Below are 27,680 nucleotides of genomic sequence, written 5' to 3' on the forward strand. Positions count from 1 at the left end.
CTTGCGTGACTTTGTAAGTCTGTGTGACAATGTGTACTGACAGCCCTCTGGCTTACCGTGGTCGTGGGAGGCTGTGTTAAACTAAACTTGCGTCTGAGTCTGTGGTGTGTGTTTCTATATGCATCTTTGTGACGGTGTGTGATTACAAGTGACTGTGGGATGACACAGCCTCACTGAGCAGTGAGTGTGTGTCTCTCTCTGGAACTGGGAAGGAGACAGGCCCTGCCCCCTCCCCCAGCTTAGGTCCAAGATCCCTTGGACCTGCCAGTGACTGACTGGGAGAGAGACAGGGAGGAGCAAGGGAGGACAGGGCGGATTGCTCCCCCCTGCCCCAGGTCACAAACTGGCTCGCTTCTCCAAACAAAAGTTCTGAGGCTGCAGCCAAGGGGGGGCGGGCCAGGGAGGGGCTGCCCACGCCCACTCCCCAGCCCCCTCTCCCCAGGGTCTGGCCTCAGCCCCACCTAACGCTGAAGCCTTCCGCCCAGTCTGTCCCTGGCCCCGTTTGTCCCTGCACCCACCACCAGGTGAGAAGGGCGGAGGCCTGGGGGAGCAGAGGACCCTGAGGACAGATGGGTCTCCATTGGCCTCCTCGGGGTGGGGAGTTGAGGGCTCGGAAGGCTGGAGGGGCATGGACAGATGAAAGGTCAAGGTGGGTCCAGAAGAGGGGTGAAGGGGCAGAGCCAGGGCAATTAAGTGGGGGCAATTGAGTGGATAGGCTGGGGGAGCTGTGCAGGGGAGAGACCAGCCTGAAGCAGAGGGCCCAGGGAGACAGGACCTGGGGGCCTGCTGGAGGCTGGAGGCTGGAGGCTGGGGCTTCCAAGGGCTTCAAAAGTGAGTGCGAGTGTGGAAGATGGGCTGAGACCGGGGGCTGTAGAAGCGTGGAGAGGCGGCAGAGGTGGGACCTGAGGGAGGAGGTCCAGGCTGCCGAAGAGCTGGAGTCCTAAGACTCTAGAAACCGAGGTGCCGGAGGCTCGGAGTGGGGAAGGCTGTAGACGGAGCTCAGGTAAGGGATACGGGATCGCACAGAGGGTTGCTGAGGCTGCGCGGTGGACCCAAGGGTCTTGGGGGTGGAGGATGGAGGGAGAGGGCCCCCGAGGAGTAGACGCAAGGCTCTGGGACCCGTGGTCCCGGGAAGAGAGTCTGCGAGAAGGGGCTTGGGGATGACTGAGGGCTAGGGCAGGTCTGAGCAGGCCTGGGAAGAGCCCAGAAACCTGGGCAAGGGACGCAACCCTAGAGGGAGGAGGAGGAGACTGGGGTGCCTGTAAGAGGGGACGCCAAACTGAGCCAGCCGGCACCTCTCTGCCCCTGCCCGCAGCCCCCCGGGCCCCTCCTGGGGCCCCGTTCCTCCGCCCACAGCCTGGGGTCGGGTCCGGCCCCCCCTCTCCTCCCGCGCGACTGGCCTGGCGCCGCAATGACCGTCACGTACACAGCCCGCGTGGCGAACGCGCGCTTCGGCGGCTTCTCGAAGTTGTTGCTGCTGTGGCGAGGGAGCATCTACAAACTTCTGTGGCGCGAGCTGCTCTGTTTCCTCGGGCTCTACATGGCGCTGAGTGCCGCCTATCGGTGAGGTGGTCCTGGGGTGGGGGTGGGGGTGGGTGCCAGCCGGAGGGGACTAGGGAGGGTCCTTGGGTGGTCCCCGGAGGGAGGCTCGCCTGTGACCCCGTGCCCCCCCCCCCCCCCCCGCCCTCGCAGCTTCGTGCTGACTGAAGAGCAGAAGCGCTACTTCGAGAAGCTCGTCATTTACTGTGACCAGTATGCCAGTCTCATCCCGGTCTCCTTCGTGCTGGGTGCGTTCGCTCCTGAGTTCCCCATTCCCCTAATACTGAGAAACCCATTCCCAGGCCTTTGGGAGACCCCCCCCCCTTCCTAGTCCTCTGGGGCCCCCCTCTAACCCTTCAAACCTCCCCATTTCTGCATCTTTCATGCCAGGTGTGGCCCCAATTCCAGAGACCTTGGATGTCACCTGGTCACAGTAAGCCATTAGAGTTCCGTGTCACCCATAGGCTTATCCCTGGTCATCTCAGGGTCTCCCACCTGTGTCTGCATGGGACTACTAGTGGCTCCCTACATGTCCTGGGCCCTAGGGACACCCCCCCCCCCACAGTGACCCCATATGACTCCATCCTCTCAAGTCCAGCCTGGAGGACATTCCTCTGACAAGTCAGTAACTTAACGTGACCCCAGCCTCCCGTTTTCAGGTCCCCAGGCTCCCAACCAAGTGGCTCCCTGTGGCCAGAGTGACGACCTATGTGCCCCTGACAGAGGCATGTGTCCCCACCTCCATACTGAGATCCCAATCCCATGTCCCAGGTGACAATCAAGTGGCCGGGAGGACCCAGCCTGCTCCAGACCCTCTAAACTCAGGGCTAGACCCCCGAGTTCCCAACCCAGGTGGCCCCTCAAGGTCTGGGTGATGAGCCTTCCTGGTGTCTCTGATGCAGACCCCCTCTCATCCCTCTTCCCACGACCCGGCTCGAGTATCCCCACTGAGCCCCCCATTCCCGGCTGTCCCGCAGGTTTCTATGTGACGCTGGTGGTGCACCGCTGGTGGAACCAGTACCTATGCATGCCGCTGCCCGACGCGCTCATGTGCGTGGTGGCAGGCACAGTGCACGGCCGCGACGAGCGAGGCCGCCTCTACCGGCGCACGCTCATGCGCTACGCCGGGCTCTCGGCCGTGCTTATCCTGCGCTCGGTCAGCACCGCGGTCTTCAAGCGCTTCCCCACCATAGACCACGTGGTGGAGGCGGGTGAGGCTCCTGCCTGAAGTGGGGGCGGGGCGGGCCGGGGGCGGGGCCAGGACGGGAGGCGGGGCGAGTAACCCCGGACTTCCCCGCCCCCGCTCCAGGGTTTATGACCCGCGAGGAGCGCAAGAAGTTCGAGAACTTGAACTCGTCCTACAACAAGTACTGGGTGCCCTGCGTCTGGTTCTCCAACCTGGCTGCGCAGGCCCGGCGCGAGGGCCGCATCCGCGACAACAGCGCCCTTAAACTGCTGCTGGAGGTGGGCCCGCCGGGGGGTCACTCACAGAAACTTCCAGGGAAATTGTACCTCCCTGGAATTGTGTCAGATGCCGACCTGCCACGCACCACCCGTGAGGCAGATTCCCAACACCCTTACCAAGCAGCCCCCAGGTGCACACTTATCTCTGGGGGGCCGAATCCTAGGCACATAGTGCCCCCTACCCCAGATGTACCCTCACCACTAAATGTCCCTGGAGGGACGCCTGGGTGGCACAGTGGGTTAATCGTGGACTCGTGATTTCCGCTCAGGTCACGATCTCACAGTTTGTGAGTCTGAGCCCCACGTCCCGCCCTGTGCTGAGAGCGTGGAGCCTGCTTGGCATTCTCTCTCTCCCCCCGCCCCTCCCCTGCTTGCACTCTCGGTCTCTCAAAATAAACTTCAAGAAAGAAAAAAAAGCCTCACAAAAACGCTAAAAATTTAAATGTTCCCCCTGGAGACCTGAAGCCCCCGCCCACATGCCACCAGGTAATCACTCACCTCCATCCCGAGCACCCACACCTGATCCCCAAGTGTGAGCTCACAATTCAGGCCCTCTCATGATTGTATCTGCACCCAGGAGCTGACTGTGTTTCGGGGCAAGTGTGGGATGCTCTTTCACTACGACTGGATCAGCGTACCCCTTGTCTATACCCAGGTAACCCCACCGTGCCTCCGTTTAAATCTGGCATCAGAGGCCCTGACCCACTGGTCTCACGGTGAAACAGGACCAGCTAAGACCCCGTGTCAGTGATGTCCCACCCTAGTCCTGGTCTCTCCAAGCCCTCCTGAGACTGGGAGAACCCTGACCTGGTAACCCGCCCCGCCCCCAGGTGGTGACCATCGCTGTGTACAGCTACTTCCTGGCCTGCCTCATCGGTCGCCAGTTCCTGGACCCGGCTCAGGGCTACCAGGGTCACAACCTGGACCTGTGCGTCCCCATCTTCACCCTGCTACAGTTCTTCTTCTATGCCGGCTGGCTCAAGGTGGGGTGGGGTGGGGTGGCCCTGAGGGAGGGACTCCCAGGGTGGGACAGGCAGGGTTCTCAGGACCCTGCCTAGCTACCCCCTCCCCCTTCAGGTGGCCGAGCAGCTCATCAATCCTTTCGGCGAGGACGACGATGACTTTGAGACCAACTTTCTGATCGACCGCAACTTCCAGGTAAGACTCGGTTGCGTCCATCCCGAGTTCCCAGAGGAACCCTGGCCCCACCCTCGCCAAGATTTACCCCGGCCCGGACCCTGAACCGGCCTTCTTTCTTTGGTCACCACAGTCCTAACGCATCCTGGGGGCGGGGGAGAGGGGTCCACCCGGAGGTGCCCGCGCTTTGCCCCCGCATGTCGGCGCCCACAGGTGTCGATGCTGGCCGTGGACGAGATGTACGACGACCTGGCCATGCTGGAGAAGGATTTGTACTGGGACGCAGCCGAGGCTCGCGCCCCCTATACTGCAGCCACCGCGTTCCTGCTGCAACAGCCCTCCTTCCAGGGCTCCACCTTTGATATCACGTGAGCCAGCTGGACGGGTGGGGGGGCCTCTTGGAGGCGGGGCTTATGGCTCTGCGGGGAGGGGCTGATCGAAGGGGCTCTGGGATGCCAGGACAGGACGAAAGGCTAAGCTTGGAGATTCGTGGCTGAGACCCAAAGTCTGTGAGGACTAGGATGGGGGCAGGAGGCAGGGAATTGGGTCAAGGTCTGGGACCCCGCCACTAATTGGGGGCCGAGCTAAGGGCTAAGGTCTATGAGGACTGGACTGGCGGCCAGAGGCTGGGCCAGAGACGCGGCAGTCACAACTGAGGCTTTAAGACCTAAATTCGACCTTAGCCAAAGCCAGAGGCTAAAACCAGGCGCTCTGGTACAGGGCCGAGGTCTTTTGGGGATAAGTGCGACGAAGGGGTGGGTGGAGGCAGGAAGAGCAGCGTGCCCGCGTCTCAGCTTTGTCAGTGCAGGAGAGGAGCGAGGTGGCAACGCTGACCCACTGTTCGACAGGCTGGCCAAAGAGGACATGCAGTTCCAAAGGCTGGACGGCGTGGACGCGCCGCTGGGCGAGGCACATGGTGACTTTTTGCAGCGCCTCCTGCCGGTAGGTGCGGGCATGGCCGCAGGAGGCCTGCTGGGCCGGCGCCTGTCCTTGCTGCGCCGCAAGAACAGCGGCGTGTCGGAAACGTCCACGGCCGCCAGCTGCGCGTGCGCAGGCGCCCCCGACGGCGCGGCCCCGGAATGCGGTTGCGGGGACCCGCTGCTCGACACCGGCTTGCGGGAGCCGGAGTTGGAGTTCCCCCCTGGCCCGGAACTGCCCATCCCCGGGCCCGCCGAGCCCTTCACCACTGTGCCTATGCCGGCGCCCCGGGGACCGGCTCCACCCTGGCTGCCCAGCCCCATTGGCGAGGAGGAGGAGAGTCTAGCCTGAGATCCGCAGGCACTGGATCCCCAAGGACAGGGACACAAACCCCGACAGGGCACGCAGGCAGCAGTCTGGGTCTACGTAAGCCATATGTGGACTCCACCTATCCGATTTTGACGGGTTCCCGCTTCCTGCACGCCAGACTTCACCTCTGACCCTAGGTTTTGGAATGCCTCGTGTGGGCCAGGCACTGGGCCAGCTTATTTGAACAGTTCATCCTTCCCCCCCCAGTTCTGCTTCCCTCCCTCCCCTGCCTGAGAGGCCTCGATCAGCGTGCCCTGCCTTTATTCTTTCCTTAAAACGGAGATGTGAGTGCCTACCTCATTGAGTTATGGGGATGACATGAAATGATGGCTTTAAAGTGTTGGTGCGTAATAGGTGCTCAATAAAATGTTAGTGGTTTTGGCCAAACATTATTAGCCTGACTTTTCCTGCCAGGTATTAGGCTAAATAAGAGTTGAGAATTCTTCCAGATTCTTTGATCACCCCCTGCCCTCTGAAATGCTCCCATCAATGTCCATGCCTTTACTCATTCATTAATGTGCCAGGCAGTCCTAAGACCACAGCCTTCTCCTTGCCACTCCTGTTTTATGATTCCCCAGGCCACCTCTGCCCCAAGTCCCTGCATTCTCAGATATCCCTTCAGAGCCCAGGTCTTAATTCAATCCTATGCTGATGACCCCTGAATTTAGAACTCCAGTCATGGGGCACCTGGGTGGCTCAATCGGTTGAGTGTCCAGCTTCGGCTTAGGCCAGGATCTCATGGTTCGGGAGTTTGAGCCCGGTATTGGGCTCTGTGCCGTCAGTGTGGAACCCACTTCTGATCCTGTGTTCCCCTCTCCCTCTCTCTGCCCCTTCCCCACTCATGCTCTCTCTTTCAAAAATAAACATTAAAAAAGAGCCCTCTTAAACTCTTTCTCTTACTCCCCCCACCCGTCAACCCAGCAGCAAATCCTATCAGCTCTGCCTTCCAACTGTATCCACAATCCAACCATTTCCCATTCTTCTAGGACCCCCTCCTTAGCCAGAGCCCCCAGTGTCACCCACCTACCCACCTGGACCACTGATCTCTCTGCCCTGGTCTCCCAGCTCTGGCCCTAACCCCCACCCCCCAGTCTGTCTCTTCCACAGCAGCCCGAGAGCCTGTGAACACCTGAGTCACGTAATGTCCCTCCTTCCCTTAGACTCCTCCATGGCTCCCATCTCCCTTAGAATAAAAGCTAAAGTCCTCCCTGCCCTCACATCTTTTCCCTTTCCCTCATTCACTCCACACTGGCCTTCTCACCAAGCAAGGCCCCATCTCAGAGCCTCATGCATGTGCTGTTCCCTCTAGCTGGGTCATTCTTTCCCAGATACCTACATGGCCCCTCTCTCACCTCCTTTAGGTCTCTACTTAAATTATCTCACTTCCTTGGTAAGGCCTCTTCTGTGGGACTTCTACTTAAAACCACCACCTCCCAAATCCACATCTCCATCCCCATCACTTCTGTCTGCTTTATTTTTCTCTGCGGCACTCCTCCCATCAAACTTTCCCTTCATCTATTTTGTTCATTGTCTGTCTCCCTTCATTAGAAATGACAGCTTCATAAGGCAGGGACTTTTGTCCGAAGCCTCCTGAAAAACTACCACACCTGCAGTTACACAGACACAAACATGACTCTCACCTCCCCGTGTGTACTATCCGTCACGCGTGCTTTAGTAAGAACACAAGCCAGGCCTTTCTAAAAGCAATGATTTGAGTCCCTGGCCCATCTTCTCTCCCTCCCCTCAGTGCCCAGAGTCCGGCCAGGGCAGATTGAAAATGTTTATTATTTGTCTTCTCAAATATAAAATCACTCTCTCCCCTGGCATCTCATTAACCCCAGGTTGAAAATCAAGGATAAGAATCACATTGCTAAAAAGAACAGGCCTATCCCTGCCTCCTGCCCTATCCTGCACTCTTGCCCCAGCTGAGGGAACAAAGGGCAGAAGTCATGACCTCCAGACTCTCAAGCAGCTGACTGAGGCCTTCCCGATGCTGGGCCTCATGTGAGGTGAGGGGATCCAGGGGGCGCTGAGCCCTGACTGGCTGGGCAGGGGCAGGATCCTGAGGTCCGTCAGTGTTTGTCAGTGGAACGCATGTTCAGGGATGCTAGACGTCCCAGCGGGCCACGGCGAGTGTTGGTGGCCAGCCGCTGCTGTGCCAGAAATGACTGGGCATGGGCAGGTGCCCGCTCCTCCCCAGCTCGCTGCTGCAGAGCCATGCCCTGGAGGGAGGAAGGGGGCACGGTTGGGGTCGAGTGAGCCCACGGCACACCCTAGTACTCCGGCCGTGGGGACGAGCACTCACCATATTGTACCAGGCACTGATGAGCAGCTTTTCTTCCTGCTCCCGCTGGCTTCGACTCTTCTCAAAGTCCATCTGCCAAACAGGCAAGAGTCAAGGGCCCGGATATGCTGGGGTGGGAGGTTGGGGGGGGGGGGGGGGGCGGGCAGGGTGGGCAGCGACAGCGAGAAGGGATGAGGACACCTACCTCCAGGTGTCGGATGCGGACGTCCCGCTCCCGGAGCTGCGTCCTCAGGGTGTGAAGTTCTGGGGGTGCCCCTCCGGGTGGCCGCTGTTTGGGTTCCAGGGTCTGTATGACCTAGGGGTCGGGGAAGACACAGCCAGGGTGACCTTGGCCTTTCAGGCCCCTGGATGTGTTGGGCCGTGTTCAGGGTGACGGCTCACGGCGGTGGTGCAGGAGTCTGTGATACGATGGGGTGCGGCAAGGGCGGAAGTGGAGGGCACAGGGGTGCACGCTGGCGGGAGGCGCGACTCAGTGGGACGCGGCAGCCTCGGCAGGAGGCCCACGGAGCACCCGGTGTCCTCACCGTGCGCGCTTTGTCCACGTAGCGGCGGTACCGCTCTTCCATGGCCCGCAGGTCCGCGTCCTTCTTCTGCAGGCTGTGCTGCAGCTCCTCGATACGCCGGGCTGCTGGGGGGGGGGGGCAAGGTGACCCCTCAGCTCCCGGCCAGGCTCGGCGCCCCCACCCACCCACGCAGCCGCTGAGGCCCACTCACTGCTGCTGTCAGCGGGGGGCTCCAGCTCCTCGATATACTCTCGCTTCCGCTGCAGCTCCAGATCTGCCTCATGCAGCTTCTGCCTGCGGACGGAGGAAGGCGAGCCGCAGGCTGACCTCCGGGCCCCCTTCCCTTCCTCCCACCGGTGGCCACAGCCTAACCGGCCGGCCAACACGCACCTGCCCGGCTGCAGAGATCCCTCTGTGTGCCCCACGCCCCGAGCACAGAAGCCGCGTGCCCTGGTCCCACCATCTGCTCAGCCGCTGGAGTCACAACCTTCCACACCCCCTAGTCCGGTGGCCCCTGGGCCGGCCCCCCCCCCCCGTGTGTCCACTCCTCTCCGCGCCCCGGCCCGCCTACTGGCACGGGCACCATCACCCCTTGCCGGCCTCTTCTACACTCAATCTCAATTCCTTTCTCCACCCAGCAGCCAGGGATCTTTCTAGCAGGCAAATGTCTTCCGACCAAAAGAAACGCCAGGTAAAAAGCTACAGTTCTGCTGCCTGCCGCAAAAGCCAAAGGATCTGATAACGCCCCCTGCCAGTGAGATGATGATGATGATGATGATGATGATGATTATCATGCACTGGATATGGAACATAGTAGAAAGACCTAATAGAGAAACCTGGGCTATGTCTCAGGTTACCAAGGCACGTGCCCTCTGAGCCACCAATTCCACTTTCGTGATAAATTCGCACACAAGCGAAATGAGGCGTGTGCAAGGTTTTACTCTGCTGCACTGTTGGCAACCGCAGATACCTAGGATGACTTAAACACGAGAGGCCCTTCGCAAAAAAAAGGCTACAGGCCAGCCCTTCTGGATTGGAATTTTACAGGTGAATCAAGCCCTAATGTTTCCATATAGCCATCCTCCGTAAGGAAATAACTTTTTCCGTGCTCCCGGTGGGCGCAGGCTACACTCCATCTTTGGTGGAACTGAGATGGGTCACACAAGTCATTTTCTGGAAGGCCCGATTTCCCCACGGACCCCCAGTTGACAAAGGCAACAAAAACCGATTCATAGGGCGACGTTCCCCAGCCGTCTTCTTAAGGAGGAGAAGCCAAGTGCAGACTAGCAGATAGCCCGTTACCTTTCACGTAACTAAGGAATCAGAATAAAAATGTATATTCATATTCACTTGCATGTGCTTAAAAAATTTTGTAAGGATTGTTGTAATAAACTAATATGAATGGGGGTGGGGTGGAAACTGAGTCAATGGGGGGGACTAAGAGGTATACCCCTTCTCTCTATATTGCTCAGTATATAGATCTCTATATATCTATTTTTAATAAAATTTGTTTTGAGAGACAGAGAGAGAGCGAGCAAGCAGGATAGGGGCAGAGAGAGAGGGAGAGAGAATCCCAAGCAGGCTCTGCACTGTCAGTGCAAAGCTTGATGTGGGGCTCGAACTAATGAACTATGAGGTCGTGGCCTGAGCCAAAGTCAGATGCTTAACCAATTGAGCCACCCAGGCACCCTATATTTTGGTTTTTAAGGTATGAATGTAATAGCTACTTAAGGTAGTTTTTTTTTTAATTTTCCCAAGTTTATTTATTTATTTTGAGAGAGAGAGATGCAGAGAGAGAGGGAGAGAGAAAATCCCAAGCAGGCTCTGTGTTGTCAGTGGAGAGCCCAATGTGGGGCTTCATCTCATCATTGTGAGATCATGACCTGAGCCAAAACCGAGCTGGGTGCTTAACCAACTGGGCCACCCAGGCACCCCAAAATATTTTTTTATTAAAATTTTTTTAAATGTTTATTTAATTTTGAGACAGAGCATGAGCAGGGGAGGAGCAGAGAGAGAGGGAGACACAGAGACACAGAACCTGAAGCAGGCTCCTGTCTCTGAGCTGTCAGCATAGAGCCGGACATGGAGCTCAAACTCATGAACTGTGAGATGATGACCTGAGCCTAAGTTAAGTTGCATGTCTAATCCAATGAGCCACCCAGGCGCCCTACCCCCAAACAGTTTGTAAGTTTACTTTAATTTTTACTAATCTCTGCACTCAATGTAGGGCTCGAACCCATGACCCTGAGATCAGGAGTCACATGCTCTACCAACTGAGCCAGTCAGGAGCCCCCAGTTTAGTTTCTTTTTTTTTTCTTTCTTTCTTTTTTTTTTTATGAAAAAAGGGGGCACCTGGGTGACTCAGTCGGTTGAGCGCCCAACTTCGCTCAGGTCATGATCTCACGGTTCGTGAGTTCGAGCCCCACGTCGGGCTCTGTGCTGACAGCTCAGAGCCTGGAGCCTGCTTCGGATTCTGTGTCTCCCTCTCTCTCTGCCCCTCCCCTGCTCATTCTCTGTCTCTCTCCCTCTCAAAATAAACAAACATTAAAATAAAATGAAATGAAAAAGTAAAAGGCAACTGTCATTTGGTCATGCTACCTTACTGAAATTCCCTCCATGGCTCCCCATTGTTCCCCCAAAACAGTTCTTACTCCTTCCTTTGGCTCATGAGACCCTACTTGATCTGAACCTTCTATGTTTCGGCTTCCTGCTTCTCCTCATAAGACACCCAGTGTCCCCCGCATCTGTGCCCCAGACTCTCCTCCCACCCGAGTGCCCTCCCGCTGGGACTCACAGATGCTCCTCCAGCTTCCTCTTCAGTAGGGTGGACTGGGGGGAGAGAACAGGCACTGGGTGAATGGGGGGTCCAGACGTCCCAACTCCATCTTGGAGTGAGGGTAGAGGGTGCCACCCTGGGCCCACGGTACTTACGATGGACTGCAGGGGGCATCGAGCAGCAGGGAGGAGAGAGAGGAGGGTTACTGGGGGGCACGAGGGAGGGCCAGGCAGGGAGGAGGTGGGCACTCACATCCTCCGTCTTGCCCCCCTGCTCTTGCAAGGCCTTCTGTAAGTCCTCCACCTGGGCCCGCAGCTCCAACAGCTGCTGCTGGTTCAGCCTGCAGGAGTGGCGGGGCCGCTCAGTGCCTGCGCCCGCCCTCCGCCCCGCACCCCACGCCCCCTCCACGCGGACCCCCCCCCCCCCACACGGGTCCTCACCGCAGCTGCGTCTCCAGCCCGTGGCGCGCGCGGTTGGCCTCCTCCAGGTGGCGCTGCAGCTCCTCCTGCCGCTCCCGGTAGGCCGCCTCCTGCTGGCACAGCTGCTTGTTCTCCAGCTGAAGCCGCAGGAGCGTCTCCCTGCCGACCGGGGAGTGAGCAGGGCTGGAGACAGGTCAGCCCGCAGGCCCGCCGGGGCTCTGGCGGGGAGACTGGGCGGACAGGGCTAGCAGAGGGACAGAGCCCCGGGGAAGAGCCCCGTTAGATCCTAGGGAAGGGTCGGAGTACTGGGGGCCCGGCCTAGGCGTGGGTGGGCAGAGCGCTGGGGAACCAAAATGGGAGGGGTTTTGGGCTGGGCCTGGGGGTGGAGCCAGGCGAGGGCGGGGCTACAGGAGCAGGTTAGAACCTTCCTAAAAGCAAGACTGCGGGAAAGCAAGACGCAGAAAGGGGAAGAAACTGGGGTGGGGGAGTTCATCGGGGCAGGACAGAGGGCACTGCACCTAACAGGGTCTACACTGAGGACAGGGCTATGCCCTGGGGGCAGAGTCCGACGGTGAGCAGGGCTGAGGGTAGGATTTTTTGTTCGGTGGGTGGAGCCAGATGGGTTGGACCTAATTTGCGCACTGAGGATGGATCCCCGAGAGGCAAGCTGGGGCTGGAGGGCTTGCCTCTAGGCAATAGGGCTAGAGCTCCGGCCAAATAAGGGCAGAATTAGGAGTGAGTGGGCCTAGGAGCCAGGGGAGGACTTGGGAACCCAACACAGCAGGCCAGGCTAGTAGTAGGTGCCTGCACTGGGGGCGGAGCTGAGGGTGAGCTCTGGGTGCAGCTAGACCTCGGAGCGACCCCAGGATACCTCAGCTCCGCAGGTAGGATCTCTGCTGCCAAGTTTTCCACAGCTGGTGAGGTGGGATCCAGCGAAGGGTCTGGAGAGTGTGGGAAATGTCTTCAGGTTGCTGCACAGCTCCTGCCCCCATCCCTAGGGTTCACTTTCCAAGAGTCATCTTTGAGGACTCAAGTTCGACCAAAAGACTGGGTTAACATAAGCCTCACCCCTCAACCTGACAGCGGGCGGTGATGCTTGCCCCGAGTTTGCCCTGATCCCCGGGGACGGCCCCTGCCATTTCTTTCCGTTCTAGCCTGTCTCCGAGGTGGCCTAGATCTGTCCCCGGCCTGGACAAGGCCTGGGACGCCTTTTCTGTCTGCCCTAACGGCACCTTAGGCTACCCGTGCCCCAGGACCTTAGGATGACAGGCCTCCAACTCACCGGCCTGGGTCAGCCCCCGAGGCTGCAGCTGGGCGCAGCGCAGTTCCTCATTGGCCTCCCGCAGGGAGTCCCGCTCTGCCAGCAGCCGCTGGAGGGACGGGGTGCAAGACGCCACTTGAGGCAGGGTTGGCTTCCTGGGGATTGGGCTATGCTAAGATGGACAGGGTGGGGCTTGGACGCGGGACTTCGGCCTCACCTCCTTCTCCTTTGTCACCAACTCATACTTTTCCTCCAGGTTTCGACACTCGAATAGCCACTTCTCGGCCTTCATGGCCTCCTCCTGTCGCTGGCCCTGAAGTTCCTGAACCTGAACACCGAGGAGGGGTGAGAAAGCGGGGTTTGGAGGAGGGGCAGGGACTGAATACAAGGTGAAGGCATCGGGCCCCGCGGGACCGGACCCAGAGAACTTGGAGGGGCGGGGCTTACAAGCCTAGGGAGGAGCTGGCCTGCCCGAAGGGCGGTACCTACATATAAACGAGGCGGGAGGCTAGGGGCTCGGCAGCACGCTGAGGACCCGCCAAAGCGAAAGGGGTGAGGGGTCCAGCGGCCTAGAGCACCACGCCCTCCGGGCTCTGCCCTGATCCCTGCCGCACCTGTCGTCGCTGTGCCTCGAGCTGGGCACGCAGTGAGCCGGCCCGGCGTAGCTCGTCCTCCAGCTGCCGTGTGCGCTCGGCATGGCCCGCGTTCCGCTCCTCCAGCTGCCGCACCTGCCGCCTCAGCTCCCGCAGCTCACCCAGGCGGCGCCGGCAGCTGCTCAGCGTGGCCTCCAGCTGCCCGGCACGCTCAGAGGACTGCCTGGGGGAGGAGGCAAGTCGGGAGAGGAGGCCTGGGTCTGCGGTCAGGGTTCAGCTTGGATCTGAGGACCCCCCCCCCCCCCACCCCCCCCGGGTAGGGGAAGGTGTCATGTCACCTGGGGATGTGGGGGTTCAAGGTGGTGGACCATGAGGGTCAGGAGCCAGCCAGGGCCTGGTGGGTTTTTTTTTTTGGGGGGGGGGGGGGAGGGGTCTTTAGGGGGCGCAGAGGGAGCCCTAAGTATCAATTGTTAGCCCAGGGTCATAATCAGGGTTCCTCGGGGGCGGGAGTGAATAGAATGACTGAGGCGTTACAGGGGGAATGATGGGGCCCAGAGGCTCTGAGGAGCCCTCAAGGACACTTTGAGGTTACGAGGTGGCTATGGGATCAAATGAAGGCACGGTGAGGTCCTTCAGGGCAGAGCACTGTGTGGTCCTTTAAGATGCAGCAGGGATTCTCTAGGCACTCTAACATTACAGGGGTGCTGGGGGTCACAGGAGAGCCTTTAGAGGTTACAGAAGACACAGTGAAGTCGAGGGAGTGGGTGTTGGGGGGACCCACCAAGTGCTTTGGGATTGCAGGCGTGCTGTGGAGCCACGAGAAGGAAATGTCCTCTCATGAGGGGCACAGATGGGTGAAGAAGGGGGTGGCAAAGTTATCCCATTGGGGGTCCTGGAGGGCACAACGGGATCCTGGGGCGTGATGGCCCCTGGCCAGCACTGGAGCAGGGGCGGGGGGCTGGTAGCTGGGGTCGTGGGGACGCTACAATGTCTGGGGAATATAACGCGGGCTCAAAAGGGCACACTATGAGGTCCTGGGGGGCACCATAGAAGCAGGGATCTTGGTGGCACCCAGAGGACATGGTGGAAGCTGGGCCTGGGGGTGGAGCCAGGCAAGGGCGGGGCTACAGGTTAGAACATTCCTAAAAGCAAGACTGCGGGAAAGCAAGATGCAGAAAGGGCAAGAACTGGGGTGGGGGAGTTCATCCTTTATGAATGTTCCAACCTGCTCCTGCGGCCTTGCCCTTGCCTGGTTTCCCCCCCCCCCCCCCCCACCCCCCCCCCCCCCAGGCCCAGCTCAAAACTCCACCCACTGCACCATCACTGTGGAGTCCAAGGGACACTGGGAGGGTTCACCGGGCATTTGGGGGGTTTTGAGGTACTATGGCATCAGAGGGACGCTGCGGCAACGACAGTAGGCGGTGGGGACCCAGGGACCCACCACTCACCGCAGCTCGTCCATCTCATCCTTGAGGGCCTGCGCCTCCTGGGCCAGACTGGTCAGTGCCTGGTTCCGCTGCTGCAGCTCAGAGACCTCCCGCTCCAGCTCGGCACAGTGCAGACGCTCATCTTCCCTGCCGTTCTCCAGCCTGGAGGGGTAGGGAAGGAGGGGGCACTCGAGGCGGCTGGGCCCACGCCCATCCCCTGGCCTGGGGCCCAAACCCCGGCTCGCCGCACCTGAAGTTCTCCTCCTGCAGCTGCTCCAGCTGGGACTGCAGCAGCAACAGCTTCTTAGCAGTGAGGCCAGTGGCACCCTCACCCTCTGGCCGGCCCGCCCGTTCCCGAAGCACCGCGTTCTCCTGTGCCAGGCTCTGCTTCTCCTCGGACAGGAGCACCAGCTGCCAGCAGGAGGCGCAGATGAGCTGGAGTCTGGAAGGGAAGGAGGCAAGCAACCCGCGCTCCCTCTCCGCCAACCTCAACCTCACCTGCCGCTCCAGGTCCAGACAGTGCTGCCGCAGCTCATCCCCCTCATCGGCCTCCTCACTCAGGAAGTAGTACCTTCGGGACTGGGGAGGGACGGGGGGGGGGGGGGGGAATGGGGAGGGGCAAGGAAGTCAGGAGTCCACGGGAGGAGACTGGGGGAAGGGAGGCTGGCGTCTCTAGTGGCAGAAAGGAGTCAAGAAACTCTCAAGATCCAAGGGAGGGCTCGGACCCCAGGGGACTCAAGGAAAGGTGATGTGGGGACACTGGTGACCTGGCGAGGGAACAGGCTAGGACCCTGAGGGATTGAGGTGGTTTACACACGTAAGGACGGGTTCCTCCTCCTTAGGCAGCCCTGAGAATCAGTGATGGATTTGGGCCTTTAACAAGGTCCCCCGCCTCTTACCTGGTTATCAAAATTCCCATATGTTTCTGGTGACAGGGAGTCGGGGGTGTCTTTGGTCATCAGCTGGAGCAAGGTGGGAGGACAGTGAGATGAGCTGGGCCCTCTGAGTGTGGCCTTGAAAGCTTCTACAATCCAGCCTACGGACCTCTCAATCCTCCTGCGCCCAAAGCCAGTTCTCCCCAATAACCCCAATCTAGAGGCTGCCCTCCCGCAGTGTATCCAGCAGGGAGGCTGGGTCCTTTGAGGGTGCTAAATGGTGACTTCGAGCTGGCAGACACCTGAGACAGGGGCATCTGGCCAACTGAGTTCCAGGAAGAGCCCAGAACTTACCAGGGCAGAGCCCATGCCCAGTCGCCTCTGCCCTGATGTCTCCTCCCCTGAAGCTCCTTGCCACATTGGGCACCCCCCACTTACCTCCTGGATGGCTTCCATCACCACATGCTGAACTGATTCCTCTAGCGTCATGATTCTCTGGATGTGCTCTGGGGATCAAGGTGGGGAAGACTGAAACGTGGGGGTACGGGATGAGGAGGATTTTCTCAGGTTTTCCCCTGGGGATCCTCTAACCACCCCCCCCACCCCCCCCACCCCCGCCCCATACCCTGCTTTTTCTCGCAGCTGATGGCACAGCCAAGCACCAGCTGAAGCAGCTTGCCAAGCTCTTCTGGGTCAGAGAACTCGCCAATGAGGCTCACGTCTGGAAGGTGCTGCTCCAAAACAGGATGCCCCAGGACCTGAGGACAGGGAGGTAGGGGTGCGAATAGGGGGCATTGGGACTCACCGACACCCATCTCCTCCCAACCCAACCCCAGCTCCTAAATTCTGTTTATGGTTACTCACATCCTGGGAGTACTCCAATAGGCTCTGTAAGATTGTCTTCAGATTGCTAACCTAGGGAGGTGCAAGGAGTTGTGTCCAGGGTCCCAGAGCCCCCCAGAAGGAGCCGAGCAGCCCCCACTCTGAATCTGTCTGCCCCAGCCTTTTTTTCTCTGCCTCACTTCCCAATTCCTGGTCATTTCATCCCTGTTTGGTACCGTCCTCTGTCCTCCCTCCTAGGGGCGACCTGTCTAGTTGCCTGCCTTTCTTGTTCACATGTCCCCAGAATCCAGTCACGTCTCACCACCTGCCCTGCCACCTTCTGGCCCTAGCCATTTTCATCTCTCACTTGGATTATTGCACCAACCGGGTCTCCATTTCCACTCTCGCTGCCTACTCTGCATTCCTCTCCAAGCAGCCAGGGGGAGCTTTGTTAAATCCCAAGCCAGGTTGTCTTTCCTCTCTGCTAAAATCCTTCCTTGACTTTGCGTAGCACTTAAAATAGAATCCATCTCCCTGCCCCAGCCTGCCCCGCTCCTGATGACCTCATCCACCATTTCTGCCCCCTTGTTTTCTATTCTGACCTCCCTGCCTTTCCTCGATACACCAGGCTTCTTCCCAACCTTGCACTGGCTGTTCCCAGTGCCTGGAACCCTGTTCCTCCAAATTTCACATGGAGATCAGCCCATCGGGGACAACCACCCACCCAGTTGCCCTCTCTCACGGCCCAGCTTTTATTGTCTTCATAGAACTTATTGCCACTGGAAGTTTATGTTCGTGTGTGCAGGTTTTTGTCTGTGTCATTCCTTGCGGCACACCCAGGCCTGCTCCTTAGGAGCATGAAAGAAGAGAGTTGGCTGGTCACCAGACATCTGTCTCTCTTCCTGGCCAAGTTGTCTGTGCATCACCCAGGACGTGTGTCTGGCTGACCCATCACCCAGGACATGTCTAGCTCAGCCTTCCCTGATGATCTCTTCACCAGTCTGTCCCCCAGTCATGAGTCCACCTGTCACCTTCAGCCTCCAGTTGGGACCCGGGTCCTCTGAGATGCCCTGGAGCCACGTCTCATTGAACCAGGAAGGATCTCTGGGGGCGAGAAGGTGGGATGAGCTGCTGGGGGACCCTTTCGGGACCCTCCCCCTCAGCCCCACTCACATCTGGTTCAGCACATAGGCTATGGCGAGGCCACTGCTCAGGTCCTGGGGGCTGGTACAGGGGGACGGGACATGAAACGTCTGCAACTGGGGAGGAAGAGGAAAGGGCAATGGGCAGTTAGGGCCTGGGAAAAATCGAACCACTCCTCTCTCGCTGACTTTCCCGGTCAGCGGGAACCTCACACGGTTGTCGGTTGTCGGTTGTCGGGGACTGCTCTGTGGCTTTGGCAAACCAGCTCCGCGGAGGAGTGGCCACAGCTCACCTGGGACTTGAGGGGGCGTGGCCTCACTTCACTTCTGGTCAACAAACCCCGCGCCACCGGGCCAGGGCAGAACCACGAGTCACCTGGTCCCCACACGCCCCACATGACCAGGCCAGCTCACCTGTGCCCTCACCCACGTGACCCAGCCGCGAAGGGGCGGGGCCTCACCTGTTCTTTCCATGCAGACCTGCCACGTGACAGGGGCGGGTGCTCAGGCTAGAGTCCAACCGCCCTGCAGGCCGAAGGCCCTTTCCTCCTCCCAGCCCCAGAACAGAAGGGTAGAACGAACCAAGGCCAGGGCTCCCAGGCGAGAAGAGCGGGCGCATACCTGGCCCTGGCCCCGCCCCCGACCTACCCAGGTGAGCAGAGACCCGCATAGCTCGGCCTTGTCCACGCTCATGGCTCCCGATCGGATTCGACCTCGGCCGCGGAGCCCCGCCACCGCAGCCGCCTTCTGATCCGCCACCAGCGAGCACCCGCAGCCCCGACCTCCCGCTCGGCCTAGAGCGCCGCCCCGCCCCGCCCCCTAGGCGCAGGCCCCGCCCTAGACACGTGGTCTCCACCCGGCGCCCGATCATACCTCCAGTTCCGCCATCTTGGATCCGGGCAGCACTTGGGCGCCCGCCCTGCCGCTAGGGGTCAGTCTGGGCCAAGCTTGCACATCCCTAGCGCAGACCCGCTACCCCTCCTCCTTGGCTCTTTTTGGCTGGGGGAGGGTAGCGGGAGACCTCAGGATAATTCCTCATCTTGTGAGGCGGAGCTATCCCACCCTGTTATACGGGCTTTTTCACGTCCTCTCTCTTCAGCTGGAAGAAATTCTGGCCCCTAACCACCTTATGACCGGAGCCTTTATTTGCGCGGGGAAGGGGCAGGCCGTAACACATTCTACGAATTTCGAGGAGAGCTCCTAAAGGGGTCTTCCCAAGTCACCACTTGGGAGTCTTGCCTCAGGGGTAAACGGGACACGAGCGTGATCCTAGGTCGAGGGCAGGATGAATCAGCTGGACTCAGGTCTTGGGTGAGGTACAGACACCCTTGCCCAGTCTGGATCCATTTCCACAGAGCTTCTCCTGCACCACCCTCCCCAGCCCCGAACCCCCTTAGGTCCTCCGGCTTCAGATCGCAGGACCTGGCCTCCCTGGTGCCCCAGGCCCACCAGGGGGCGCGCAGACTGCAGGAACGCAGCCTGCGGGGAAGCAACGTGCCTTTTCTGAGACCCCGCCTTGGCGGTGGAGGGGGCTCAAAGGAAAGCAATAACAATAGTATTTAATAAAATCGCAGTCACCATTTATTGAGTGTCTACAGTGTGCAGCCGCTGCGCTAAGCGATTTAAATATATAGGCGGCTGAAATCTCCCCACGACTCTAGGTGGCAAGAGCTGTTTCAATTCCTGGTCGCAGGAGTTAACAGAGGTTCTAAGTGGCTTGGGGGGTGGGGGGGGCGGGTAGTCCTGGCCCGCAGCCTTTGGCGCCAGAGTACCCCCGGCAGCTCCTCTCCCACGAGGCGGGCAAGGTAATGACCAGTAATTAGAGGTTATTAGCTGTACCTGGAGGGAGGGGCGGGCTCTGCTTTGGGGGTGGGTCTAGGTCTGAGGGGAGGGGCGCTGCTCTCTCCAGCCCAGAGTTTGGCACCCGCGACCCTGTCCTGGAGCGGGTTGATCAGGATGACAGGAGCCGCCACGCCGCGTCACAGCAGCCCAGTCACTGTACCATCAGATACCCAGTTACAGCCCACTCAGAAGCGCGGCCGCACGCACGCGAGGGCCTCCCGGGCCCGTCTACACCCCCATATCTCCTTCCCGCGTTGTTTTCGGCCTCCAACCCCTGGGAGCGGGGTGAGAGGGAGGAGGGAAGGGGACAAGGGCCGGCAGTGCCGGCTTCCGGACTGGGCTGCCTTCCGGCGGGCGTGGGAACAACTGCCGCTGGCTCCCCCTTCCCGCACCCACCGGAGGAAAGGGTGCTGCCAGTAGGGGGAAATGGGGCCACGCTGCTCCCAGGTAAAAGTGGACGATGGCCGGGAACTACGTCTATTACAAGGATGGGGTGCTAGGAATATTTGTGCGAGGGCCCGGTTGCCCAACGTTGGGAGACATGCTGTGACCGCCAGATATTTGGTGTGGGGTACCCAGTATTTGCAAAAGCCGCAGGGATCTTGATGTGTAAGAAAAATGTGGGAAACCAGATATTTGGGGCATGGACTGGAATTGTCCTAATGTGATTATGGGCTTTCTAGATGTTCAATGACCTGAGTCCCCAGATTTTAGGAAAGGTCTGGGTGCCTCAATTTGGGAGAGGATCCATTAACTCTCCATGTGGGGCGGAAGGGATTCTTACGTTTGTGGGGAAAGGAAGCTCCCATGTTGGCAGGGAAGAGCAGCAATCTCTATTACGGGATGTAAGGAATCCCACTGTTGGGGGGATCCGGGTACCTTCAATTCAATGAAAGGGGTCACGAGCCCTCGTTTCGGGACAGGAAACCTATTTTGGCGGAAAGATGCGAGCCTCCATTTTTGGTGGAGGGAGCCCCCAAATTTGGGGGATGGTCCAGAGGCCTCCATTAGTAGGGACGGAGAGTGTGGGTGGGGGCCGGCAGCCCCCAGCTGGCTTGGAGACCCCACCCCCTCCTGCCTGTTTCCAGGAACAGCTGGGCCCAGCCTGGGTTGTACTGCTGGGAAGCCGGTGACTCAGCCCCTCCCTGCGGCCACAGCTGGACCCCGGCCCGTCCCCTCCAGCTTTCACATCTGGGCAGAGACCCACAGTCATGAGGGCTAGGACGGGGACCCTGGGTGCACACAATTGGGAGAATGATGCCCTTTCCCCAGGGCCGACCACAGCTGCTGGGGGGACACCATGCTCCATACGAGGAGGGACTCTGGCAGGCCTTTTGCACTAAAGACTGACATTTGGCCGGGAACTCCCATCCTGTCCTCCTCCTGTGTGTGTGTGTGTGTGTGTGTGTGTGTGTGTGTGTGTGTGTGTGTCTGAGCCCATGTGAAGTGTGCTCATATTTATGTAGGTGTGAGATGGTGGGTCTGTGATTGTGGGTCTGCATCCACTTGTGTCTTGGGGCTCTAGGAATTTATGCAACAGACTACCTAGGATTTGATGGGAGTGGGGAAGCTGATGGGGACTGGGGCACAACGCTTCTCTATATGCGACCTTGCTTTGTGTCTATATTCCTGTGTCATTTTTTTTTTTTGTATGAGAAGTGAATGTGTGACAATCAGTCCTTCAGTGTGGCTTTAGATTGTGTTTCTGTGTGACCATGTCCTTTCTCTCCATCACGTGGCTTTCTGTGACAGCATGACCCTGGCATGTATATCCTTGATTTTTCCACACCCCCCTGACAATCTGAGTGTCCCTGTGTGTGGCCTTGTGGGTTTGTCTGACTCTGACTTGTGTGCCCTATTTGTGATGACCGTGAGACAGCATGGCTGTTGTTTCTGTCCCCACCGTGTGTCTCTGTGCCCCTACAATCTCTGTGATAAGGCATAGCCGTGTTGCAACTGGAGTCCTGATGTCCAAGACTTTGTATCTGTGGCTTACTTTGTCTTGATGGTGATGGTATGACCTTATGAGTATACCTATATATGCCACCTCTGTATGGAGATGGCCTTGTCTGTCTCCGTAAACAAAGAATGACAGGTGACCCTGTCCGCGTCTGCTGCAGGGTTTGGCTATAGTACTGAACGCTTGTGCTATTGTAGGGCAGGTGTATCCTGTGTCCGTGTGACACTGTGGGTCATCAGAGAGTTTGTGACCTTGTGTGTGTGTGTGGGGGGGGTGTCAAAGTCACACGGGACACCACGTCCAGCGGAGGCGGAGATGTGCGCAGTGGGCATCTGACGCCCCACTTCCCACTGCTCTATGCCTGGAAGGGCCCCTCCCGGCACTGCGGGGGCGCGTGCGTCGTGCGTGACGTGAGACACGACGGGGATCGCTGCATGCGTGGAGCCCGACGCGGTCGTGCGTGCGAGCGCGGGGCGGGGGATGGGCTAGCTGCGTGCGCGTGTGCGTGGGCGGCCACGGGGGTTGGCCACGCGGGGCATAGCCCCGCCCCCCCTGGGGCTTTGGGCGCGGGTGAAACCCGGGAGGGGGCCGCCGTTAACCCCTTCCTGGCGGACCTGAAACTGGTGGCCCCTCGACAGAGCGCGCGGGGGCTTCCCCGGCGCACCGGGGCCGTCCCTGCCGAGAGAGGAACTCCCCCCATTGGAGCTGGGAGGACCACCCCCCAGTTACCATGGGAACCGGAGCTTCCCGCGCGGCCTGGCGCTTGCTTCCTCCCCCCGCCCCCCAGCCTCCCCCCCACCTCCTGCTCTTTCTGCAGCTCCGTAGTCCTTCGGCAATGCGCTTCCCGCCCCTGGTCTCTGGGGAAGGGGGCTGGGGTCAGCGAGGCTGGAGCATGCGTGACTCAGGCCAGCGCGGGGTCCCTTGGCCGCAACCGACCTTGCTCCCCCATCCCCGCCCACGTGACTCACCCTTCGCGGCTTTCCCCGAGTGTGAGTCAGGCCCCTGGGGAGGGGGCTCCGGGCTCTGAGACCCCCTCCAGGCCGTGGGGGCTGAGAACCAAGTTCTAGGGGGCCCTGGGCTGGGCGGCGGGGGGTGGGGGCAGATGGTGTTTTCTTAGCCAGACCTCGCCAAGGTCGCTAGAGGTGCCTCCCCCCACCCCCCAAGCCTCCGGGAACCCAGCTCCCACCCCTCCCCTCCCCCCAGCCCACAGGAAGTTTTGGCAGAGCCCATCGTGGCGACGAAACGGTTAAAGCCGTTTTCTTATTCATTTCAAACAGGGGCCCCTTTTGACTCAGAGCTAGCCGGGCGCCCCCTTGAGCCAGGCCTCACGGGCCCTGGGTTTACACTCCACCCTACATGTACCATTTTTAGAGAAGGGAAGGAAGGCGGTTGATGAGCTGGCTGAGGGGGGCGGGGGGGGGGGGGTCTTGAGTAGCATTCAGAACTGGGTTCAAATGCTGCCTCTGTGGTCATTACTGCCTCGGTCTCAGTTTCCCCATCTGAAAATGGGGGATAATTATACCTGGCCCATTGTGTTGTTGTGGGAATTAGGTGAATAACAGAGGGGACGCTTTGCATCCTGAGCTGGGCAAAGGAGTAGGAGGAGGCCTGGCAGGCAGAGGAGGGCTCAGGTTCCTCCTGTCTCTCAGGCCTGGATGTCAAGGTGCCCAGCAGAAGCCAGTCCTTGCGGGGCGGGCTGTGCCCCACCCAGGCGCGCTGAGGCCACGGGGTTCATCCCGTCCACCCCCTGCCCCAGGCGGGCACCCAGGAAGTGAGAGGCGGGGCAGGAATGAGGCGGAACCTGTTGGGCCCGTTGCCTCCCCACCTCCCACCCTCATTCCGGGGCCCTGACAGGCCACCCCCCCACCCCACGCTGCAGCCCCACCCCCGCTGCCCTGGACGCCTGGGTCCTGACCCAAGGGTGGCCAGAGGGAGGGGATGTCGGCGGAGACAGCGTCTGGGGAACATCCTGTGGACTGCTGGCTGGACAGACTGGAGGGTCAGCCCCTCCCCGGGCAGGGCAGAAATCATCGGCTGGGGGCAGAGTAAACATGGCCCAGGGAGGCCAGACTTGGGGGAGGGGGTGGCACAGGGACTACACACACACAGTCACCCCGAAAGAGACCAGTCCAGACACACAAACCCTTGTCACCTTGGCCACAGAGAGACTGCCACGCAGGGACACGCTGACAGGGTCAGACGCACATCTGGGCAAGCCGACCCAGTGACAGCTATCACGCCCAGGGCAGTGACAGTGCGGACTCAGGAGCAAGACCGAAATGCTGCCCAACCCGCGAAGACACTGGCAGGTCAGAAGCCTGCAGGCAGGGCCCGCGTGACGGATAAATCAAGTGGGCACACAGGCAAGATGGACACACTGACCATGACACGCACAGAAAGACACTGACTTTCCCAGCGAGAAGCACACACCCCGGTAGACAGAGTGCCACGCTCACATTCACCCCAAGACTGACACGATAGGCCAGCGAGACAGGAGAGAGACCTAGAAGAACTGGGTGTCGGACGCAGGCAGGCAACACGCATCTCCATAGACTCAGAAAGAAGACACAGTCGCTTTCAGCACAGGTACCTCTACTGCCGCACAGGAGATGTTTAGACACACACACACACACACACACACACACACACATGCCACCGTCGGATCCTGACACAAGAAAAAGAGACACGCGCACACACGCACACGACCAAGACTGCCAGCTCAGAAAGGGACTCCGAGGCAAGAGACACAAACCTCAGCCTATGGAGAGGACACAGATACGCCATCACCCAGAGCCCCAGCCACCCACACACACTGCCCACACCCTCCAAGGCTCCAAAGGACACTAAGACACAGCCTTGCAGATTCCCAGTACCTCAGCAGTAACACACACAAGTCCGACCCACCTACAGACTAGACAGAGGCAAGCAGACAAACGGACATATTTACAGACATGGTCTGGCCAGACAGTCACGCCCAACACAGAGAGGCACGGACAAGCCACAGTCGGACATTCGTAAACACACTGGCACAGGGACATTCTGACAGGACCTGTTGGCTAGCGCGCGCGTGCACACACACACACACACACACACACACACACACCAGATGTGAACAGGTCGGCCCTGTGAACTCCAAAACAACAACATGGGTCGGCCACACGCAACCTGTTTCATGCATGCACACTCACCCACCTCCCCGTCCCCTAAATCGGACAGTCCCTACACACCCCTGCAGGGCTGGGCCAACACACAGACGCATGCACTGAGGAGGCAGGCCTCACACACACTCTCACACGCCCTGACAGGCCAGCGACGTGCAGACCCACGGCCAAACAGAAACACACACGCTCCCGGACCGTGCTGAGGTGCTGTGGGTGGGTCTCTGTGCTTTCCAGCCTGTTTCTGCGCCGCGCCCCCCCCCCCTCCGCATCCTGGTGCTTCCTCTCTCCAAACATCGCCCCCCCCCCCCACTTCCCTCCCTCCCTGCTGTTTGTCACTTCCCCTAGGAGGCCCAGCTCATCAGGCCCAGTCCTTGGTGGGGTGTGGGCCTATATTTTCACCACATCCCCTGTAGAGGGGGGCACCCAGGATGTCTGCCGTGTTCAGGCCCCCCAAGACCTTTCCAGCAGTTGGGGGGACAGAAGTAGCTTTGTGGGAAACTCCCCTCATGCCCAGCTGAGTCAGCCTGAGGAGCCAGACTCTCCTTCCTGCTTCCAAGAAAACCCAGAAGCTTCCTCTCCAGGAGAGGGGGTGAGGGACCCCCAAACCGCAGAGGTGGGGGAGGGAGGTGGCTGGCAGGCCAGGGGTTCCTGGAGGAGGGCCTCCGTGATCCTCAGCCTCTTCCTGCCCAGCTGTCTGTCCACACCCAGGGGCAGGGACGCGGGAGGCTGGGTGCTATGACTTGTGGGTTCTCGCCCTGGCCTGCCCACTGGCTGACTCACGGGCAGCCCCCGGCCCAGTTTCCTGGTGAGGGCTCCGGCTGGTCAGTGGGGCTGGGGCAAGGGGGTCACCAGGCTATTTATAAGAAGGAGAAGTCCCTCAAGGCCAAAAGCCCCAGAGAGACCTGTGGGTGGGGGTGGGTGAACTTCCTCCTTATTCCGCTCCCCAGGCCCCAGGCCCCAGGGCGTTGGAGAAGTCTGGGCACAGACTCCTCAGCCAGATGCTGATCTGAAGCCCAGGGGCTGGGCAGGACCCAGCTGCCAGTTTGGGCACCCAGGCTGGGTGGGGGAGGGGGCTATCCTTACACCCTCCTCACAGCCGGCCTTGGCGCCAGTGGGGCGGCGTGAGGGGGTGGTGCCCAGGCCACAAGGGTGAGACTGGCAGGGGCCTGGAACCGGCTGTACCAGCTCGGCTGGGCCCCCGCCCTCCTTTGCTGGCCCAATCCCCACCCCCTGCTCAAACACCCATGCCGAGTACATGGAGGAACCCGACCCCACTCCATGCTAGCCTGTCCCCACCCCCACCCCTCAGCCCTGTGCCCAACTCCCATTTCTCCCCAGATTAAAGGAGACCCTTCATGAAATGGCCTGCAGAGCCGGACACACAGTTGGCACAGCATAAACACCTCTCTGGTTGTGAAAATCCGCAGGATAGTGGCTAATACTGTGGAGCCGGACAGCTCAGGTTCTATTCTGACTCCAGCCCTTGTAGCTATGGGGCTATCAGGCAAGTTCCTTACCTCCCTGTCTCAGTTTTCTTGTCTGTTAAATGGGAACACAAACAGCATGCGCTTCGCTGGGTTGCTGGAAGCGGGCAATGAGTGCCTGGCCCATGTTAAGTGTCAGCTATTAAAATAATAATTATTATTCCACAGTCTGTCTGCCTATCTTAAGTGTCTCTGAGTCTCACTGTTAGTCTGCATGACGCTAACCCTGCCCCCGGTTTGTCTCTCTGGGCATCTCTCTCCCTGCCCTGACCCCCCCCCCGCCCCGCCCCCATACATCCACTTGTCCTTGCTCCAATCTTTGTCCTCCGTCTGGTCTCGACCCTCTCTGGGCCAGCCTCACCTCTCTCCAGGACTCCCCTGGCATGGGCAACCTCAGCACTGGCCAGCGCTGATTCACTCTGGCCTCCTGGCCTCTGGGACCTGCAGGCTGGCTTCCCAAGATGCTGCCCTCAGGCCAGACCTGCCCAGCCCCCCAACGCTGCCTGCTGCGCCCCCGCAGGGCCCGGCCAGATGTCAGCTGCAGTTATTAGCATGGGCGGGAGACACAGGCCTGGCAGCAAGCCCGCCAGACTCAGCGGCCAGCCGCTGGAATCTCCCTTGAGCCCGGGGTGGGGTTAGGGGAGCAGTTCGAGCAAGAGGAGGAGGGGAGGGGGCACTCAGGGGTCACAAGGACCCTCCAAAGATGGGGATACCCCTAGCTTCTCATGGGACCTTCCTTTCTAACTCCACTGCTGTGCTGGACTTCCCCCTGCCCCCACATAGCTCAGTTTCTTTTTTGCCTCTTTCATTTTCCTTCTCTCCCTCATAGTTGGCGTGCTGTCTGCCTGCCTTACAAAGGCAGGCTAGCCCCCGTCCCTCAGCCTGTCTCTACCCTAACGAAGCTTCTATCTTTCCAGAACATAGAGGCCTCTCTCTCTCAGAGAGGGAGAGAGAGACTGAGTTTCTCACCTGTTGTTCCTATTGGCACACATTCTAACTGCTCGGAAGTCCCACCTTAAGTCTAACTAGGAGCCTCACCATCTAAACCTCCCATACAGTACCGGGAGAGGGGCACTGGGTTCCCGCAGATCCCCTCCCTTTGGATTTTCTGGTCTCCTCGGACTGGATGGAGATGAAGGAGACACCCTGGGGAGGGAAGGGACAACCCCAACTTCAGGTATTCCGAATGGTTGACGGACCCCCAGACTAACATAGGAGTAGGGCGCCTAGCCCACTGGAGGGAAGAGGCATCCCGGCCCCTAGGGATGTGGGGGGAGGGGCTTGGGCCTCTCGGCGGAAAGGAAGGGTACCCCACCCGAGGAAGGAGGCAGTCGTGCCAGCCCGCCCAGGCGCCGGGGGCGCCTCGAGACATTGGCCCGCCCCTCCGCGCCCTGTCGGGCCGGGGGCGAAGTCCGACCCAGGCCCGCGGGCAGGCGGGGACCTGCCGGGCTGGGCCGGGCCGGGCCCGGCAGGACGCAGCCCCAGAGCGGCTGGGTGGGGCCCAGCGAGGCGGCCGTGGGGGCCTCGGGGGCGGCGGCGGGGCTGGTCGGGACTAGCCGTCCGGGGGCCCCGGCGCGCCCTGGGACCTGGCAGATACCCGGGCTCCCGGGTCCTGGCTCGGGGCCCCGGGCCAGCGCTGGTCCCACCCCTTCCTGTGTCCTTATATGGGGCGTCGGGGAGAGA

General features: G+C 60.0%; 2 protein-coding genes across 16 annotated transcripts; one reads left to right on the forward strand and one right to left on the reverse strand.

The window, feature by feature from the left end:
- Positions 1 to 357: 357 nt before the first annotated feature.
- BEST2 (bestrophin 2) lies at positions 358 to 5,814 on the forward strand. 5 transcript variants are annotated; one of them, XM_078443345.2, is made up of 10 exons: positions 358 to 524; positions 1,316 to 1,563; positions 1,693 to 1,787; positions 2,517 to 2,750; positions 2,849 to 3,003; positions 3,581 to 3,658; positions 3,834 to 3,986; positions 4,081 to 4,161; positions 4,354 to 4,508; positions 4,989 to 5,814. In XM_078443345.2, the coding sequence occupies exons 2-10, from the start codon at positions 1,412 to 1,414 to the stop codon at positions 5,407 to 5,409; spliced, it is 1,524 nt and encodes a 507-aa protein (XP_078299471.1). In that variant the 5' UTR covers positions 358 to 524; positions 1,316 to 1,411; the 3' UTR covers positions 5,410 to 5,814. The 5 variants fall into 5 exon arrangements, with proteins under 5 accessions (XP_078299471.1, XP_078299472.1, XP_078299473.1 ...); XM_078443346.2 differs by lacking the exon at positions 358 to 524 and adding an exon at positions 532 to 649; XM_078443344.2 differs by lacking the exon at positions 358 to 524 and adding an exon at positions 678 to 1,003.
- A 1,379-nt stretch (positions 5,815 to 7,193) lies between these two features.
- Positions 7,194 to 18,380, reverse strand: HOOK2 (hook microtubule tethering protein 2). 11 transcript variants are annotated; one of them, XM_060630365.3, is made up of 22 exons: positions 18,199 to 18,378; positions 17,582 to 17,667; positions 17,440 to 17,512; positions 16,451 to 16,501; positions 16,212 to 16,344; positions 16,025 to 16,092; positions 15,611 to 15,673; positions 15,210 to 15,290; positions 14,962 to 15,122; positions 14,733 to 14,873; positions 13,306 to 13,507; positions 12,909 to 13,019; positions 12,713 to 12,800; positions 12,302 to 12,371; positions 11,452 to 11,613; positions 11,264 to 11,351; positions 11,030 to 11,064; positions 8,447 to 8,529; positions 8,257 to 8,357; positions 7,917 to 8,027; positions 7,733 to 7,804; positions 7,194 to 7,649 (listed from the first exon to the last, which is right to left on the reverse strand). In XM_060630365.3, exons 1-22 carry the CDS (start codon positions 18,241 to 18,243, stop codon positions 7,500 to 7,502), a joined length of 2,175 nt encoding a protein of 724 aa, XP_060486348.1. In that variant the 5' UTR covers positions 18,244 to 18,378; the 3' UTR covers positions 7,194 to 7,499. The 11 variants fall into 11 exon arrangements, 7 of the variants coding, with proteins under 7 accessions (XP_060486348.1, XP_060486347.1, XP_060486349.1 ...); XM_060630364.3 differs by having other exon boundaries at positions 8,257 to 8,360; XM_060630366.3 differs by having other exon boundaries at positions 8,257 to 8,360; positions 11,452 to 11,589; positions 18,199 to 18,377.
- Between the last annotated feature and the right edge of the window lie 9,300 nt (positions 18,381 to 27,680).

The sequence above is a fragment of the Panthera onca genome, chromosome A2 (assembly GCF_046562875.1).
Source record: "Panthera onca isolate mPanOnc1 chromosome A2, mPanOnc1 haplotype 2, whole genome shotgun sequence".
Lineage (NCBI taxonomy): Eukaryota > Metazoa > Chordata > Mammalia > Carnivora > Felidae > Panthera > Panthera onca.